Here is a 4,242-nt window from a genome sequence, read left to right as displayed (position 1 = left end):
ACAATCTGTGTCTCTTCCATAATTTAGTCCCTTTATAGAATTGTCATTGACTGTGTGTTTTATAGAACCTAGTAAAGCTATGATGAAAACTTTTTAAAGATTTGGTTAATTCACCTGTCAAATTTTTAAAGTTCAAGGAGCATAGTTGTTTAAAAAAAAGTTTGTTGTCTGCTGTATTAAATCTAGTTTTGTATATTGACTATGTTTCCCTTGACAAAAAAATCTTTAGATAAGTTGCATTTCCATAAAAAGTAATGAAAAGTTTGCTGGTATTATGCAGACTCTTCTAACTTCTTTTGCTTCACTGGATCCGAGGAAGAGAAGGCAAGATTTTTAAAAAGGGGATTGTGTTCCCTTCAGATTGTTATTCTAAATCTGACTTGATGGCAGAATCCAAAGTACATCATCTCCCAGATAAAGCTAGCTGCTTGCCAGACTGCTGTTACAATTGAACTGTAAATGGCTCACATCAGCACATTCTGTCAACTTTATATAAACCCCACTTTATGTAATGTGATTATAGATCCCCTGAACACTGTTCTGTACCTGCAGCTTGCAGACTGATTCTCTTGATATTCTCTATCAGATATGATGACCAGGAAAAGCAGGATGGGCTGTTGAGGATACAGGCAGAGAAAACAGGTGACTAGTGCCTGCTTGTTTCATTTTTCTAGAAGCCTGTTACCCCATGTTCAAAAGAGAGTAGGTAACTGTGTTCTCTCTTACCTTTACTCCCAAGCATTTACTCCTTGATCCCTGTATTTATCACATCCAGAGATGTTTCGGGGATGGCTTACTTTGACCAAAGGCCCTGAGCACTCCATAAGAAGAGTATATGATCCACGTGGTCAACATGCCAGTCTTCACAATGGGATTTATCCAGGAAAGCTTCACTCTTCGTTTCTCTTTGACGCTATGATTCCCTCTGGTCCCTGATAATACTGCCTTGATGGCATAAAGAGTTCCTGGAAGATTCAGTTCAGATCGACAAGCATTTATTGAACCTCTGCTGGGTATAAGCACTGAGTGAGGCACTGGGGATGCAAGGCATATAATGCAAGATCTCTCTTTTGTGGAGGTGACAGGCTAGTGGGAAGACAGACAAAAATCAGAGTTTCAATGCAATATGATTAATGCTGAGATAAGACTCCTGGATGCTGAGTACAGGAAGGAGTACTTAATTTAACCTGGAAAGTTAATCCAGGAAAGGTTTCCTGGGGAGATGATGCCTGAGCTGAGTCTTGAAGATTGAGAAAGAATTGTATAAGTGGGAAGGGAAATCCACACAAAAAGTACAGCCTGAAAAACATCACAGAGATGTGAAGTAGCCTGGGCACATGGGCAGGGAAAGTCCCAGAAATCAGAATTCTTGGAGAGAAATTTTTCAGATGTGGGTGGGAGATGAAGCTGAAGAAGGTAGCAGATGTCAGATTGAGAGGGAATTGGATGCTGTGCTACAACCTTGGGCTTTATCCTATAGGAAATGCTGAGTCCTTTATCCCTTGCTTTCTTTCATACCCACGTTCAATCCTTCAGCAAACCCTCTTGACCAGATATGCCAAATTTGACCACCATCACCATCATAGTCCAAGCTCCCATGGATCACAGCAGTAACTCCAAAATTATAGTGGGAATAAGTCTCCTTCCATTTTGGCTCTCCTAAAGTCTACCCTTCTCACAGAAGTGAGAGTGTTCCCTCTAAAATATAAATCAGATAATAATATTCCCCAGTGAGTGCTCAAACCTCCAATGGCTTCTTCACATCTAAAATAAAATCCACATTCTTACCAAGGCCTGGAAGGCAAATCCTTACTTGAATTGGCCCCTGCCCTGCTCCCCGCTCCCCACTTTGCCTTCAACCCCCTTACACACCGGGCTCCAAACTCACAGGCCGCCTTGGTGTGCTAAAACATGCTGGCATCTCTCTGACTCAGGCGTTTGCACTCGTTAACCCCTCTGCCTATTGTACTCTTCCCTTCTTCCTGTCCATCTCCCTCTCATGGCCGACCCTCTCCCTTCACTCCCTTCTGCTGAGACAGGCCCCTCCTGTCTACCCTTTCTAAGGTACCCCCACCTCCATCACTCTCTGTCTCTCTTTCCTACCATATATGTCATCGTACAGTTGTCTTCTTATTGTCTGTCCTACCCATAGTAATGCAAGCTTCAAGAAGGCAAAAATGTAACTGTTTTGTTTACTGCTGTATTCCCAGTGCTAGAGCACTGGGGATTTGTCGAATGAATTCAGAACATTCAAAACTTGGGAGTGAAAGGATCAGGTGTGTGTTTTAGGCTGGTCACTCTGGCTGCAATGTGGAGTATATAAGGGGGTAGATTTGGGGTAAGGGAGGTGGGTAGACAGGAGTTAGAGAGACCAGTTTGGAAGTTCTTGTGTTAGTCCAGGCGAACAGTATGAAGGACTGAACTAAGGCAGTGGTATTTGGCATGAAGGAAGAGGAGATAGACTTAAGAAGTGTTCTGGAGATAAAACTGGTCAAACATGATCAAATTACATCTGGGCCTCTCTTCAGACTCTTGGCTATATAAGGGGATGACAAAGGATACTGGAGCCCTTAGCGGTTGCCGCCGCCGGAGACGGTTGGAAGAACTGTTGTGGGAGCACTGCACGAGGCGGGCGACTTCTCCCTGCTCAAGACTGGACCCCGGGAGCACTGGAGTCGGCGCTACTGTCGCCCAACATGCATTTAAATCAAACGGTGTTGGGAAGGATTGGGTTATGAAACATCATGGTCCAAATGATGCTAGTGATGGGACAGTATGACTTCGTGGACTGCCATTTGGTTGCAGCAAAGAGGAAATAGTTCAGTTCTTTCAAGGGTTGGAAATCGTGCCAAATGGGATAACATTGATGATGGACTACCAGGGGAGAAGCACAGGGGAGGCCTTCGTGCAGTTTGCTTCAAAGGAGATAGCAGAAAATGCTCTGGGGAAACACAAGGAAAGAATAGAGCACAGGTATATTGAGATCTTCAGAAGTAGCAGGAGTGAAATCAAAGGATTTTATGATCCACCAAGAAGATTGCTGGGCCAGCGACCGGGACCATATGATAGACCAATAGGAGGAAGAGGGGCTTATTATGGAGCTGGGCGTGGAAGTTATGGAGGTTTTGATGACTATGGTGGCTATAATAATTATGGCTATGGAAATGATGGCTTTGATGACAGAATGAGAGATGGAAGAGGTGTGGGAGGACATGGCTATGGTGGAGCTGGTGATGCAAGCTCAGGTTTTCATGGTGGTCATTTTGTACATATGAGGGGATTACCTTTCCATGCAACTGAAAATGACATTGCTAATTTCTTCTCACCACTAAATACAATCCGAGAGCATATTGATATTGGAGCTGATGGCAGAGCAACAGGAGAAGCAGATGTAGAGTTTGTGACACATTAATATGCAGTAGCTGCCATGTCTAAAGATAAGAATAACATGCAACATCGATACATTGAACTCTTCTTGAATTCAACTCCTGGAGGCAGCTCTGGAATGGGAGGTTCTGGAATGGGAGCCTATGGCAGAGATGGAATGGATAATCAGGGAGGCTACGGATCTGTTGGAAGAATGGGAATGGGGAACAATTACAGTGGAGGATATGGTACTCCTGATGGCCTGGGTGGTTATGGCCGTGGTGGTGGAGGCAGTGGTGGTTACTACGGGCAAGATGGCATGAGTGGAGGTGGATGGCGTGGGATGTACTGAAGTATAACCACCGATATAAAAGTCCTGACAACAGCATCTGGTCTACAAGGCTTTCTTACAGATTTAATTTCTTTTGTATTTTAAGAACTTTATAATGACTGAAGGAATGTGTTTTCAAACTATTATTTGGTAAAGCAACAGATTGTGATGGGAAAATCTGTTTTCTGTAGGTTTTATTTGTTGCATACTTTGACTTAAAAAATAAATTTTTATATTAAAAAAAAAAGGATACTGGAACTGTAAGTGGTCCAGAATGAGAGGGAGCAGCCAGTGCTTTTCCATTTCAGCATTTCCATGGATTAAAACTGCTGAAGCGTTCATGTGTCCCTTGTGAAGCACAGAAGCATTGTCTTGCTGCAGATCCCAATGACTACAATGAGTTGGATGTATTTTTGGCACCAGATAGATGTTCAATAATAGTTTTAATGATAGTTTCTACAGCAATTGGGTTTACCCTAGAGGCTGCCCATCTCTCTAATGACTAGGGCCAAGCCAGCTTATCTTATAAGATCTGGCAAAATTAC

At 43.1% G+C, this 4,242-nt stretch overlaps 1 protein-coding gene across 1 annotated transcript; it reads left to right on the top strand.

Moving 5' to 3' along the window:
- The first annotated feature begins 2,734 nt into the window (after nt 1–2,734).
- On the top strand, nt 2,735–3,893 carry LOC102976411 (heterogeneous nuclear ribonucleoprotein H3-like). The gene is given in 1 exon segment (XM_055078748.1): nt 2,735–3,893. A coding segment is annotated over 1 exon segment (852 nt). The 5' UTR covers nt 2,735–2,866; the 3' UTR covers nt 3,719–3,893.
- Nucleotides 3,894–4,242: the final 349 nt, after the last annotated feature.

The sequence above is a fragment of the Physeter macrocephalus genome, chromosome 2, assembly GCF_002837175.3.
Source record: "Physeter macrocephalus isolate SW-GA chromosome 2, ASM283717v5, whole genome shotgun sequence".
In the NCBI taxonomy this organism is placed as follows: Eukaryota; Metazoa; Chordata; class Mammalia; order Artiodactyla; family Physeteridae; genus Physeter; species Physeter macrocephalus.
The sequence above is the reverse complement of the archived record's forward strand: the minus strand, read 5'-3'. Positions and strand labels throughout refer to the sequence as shown.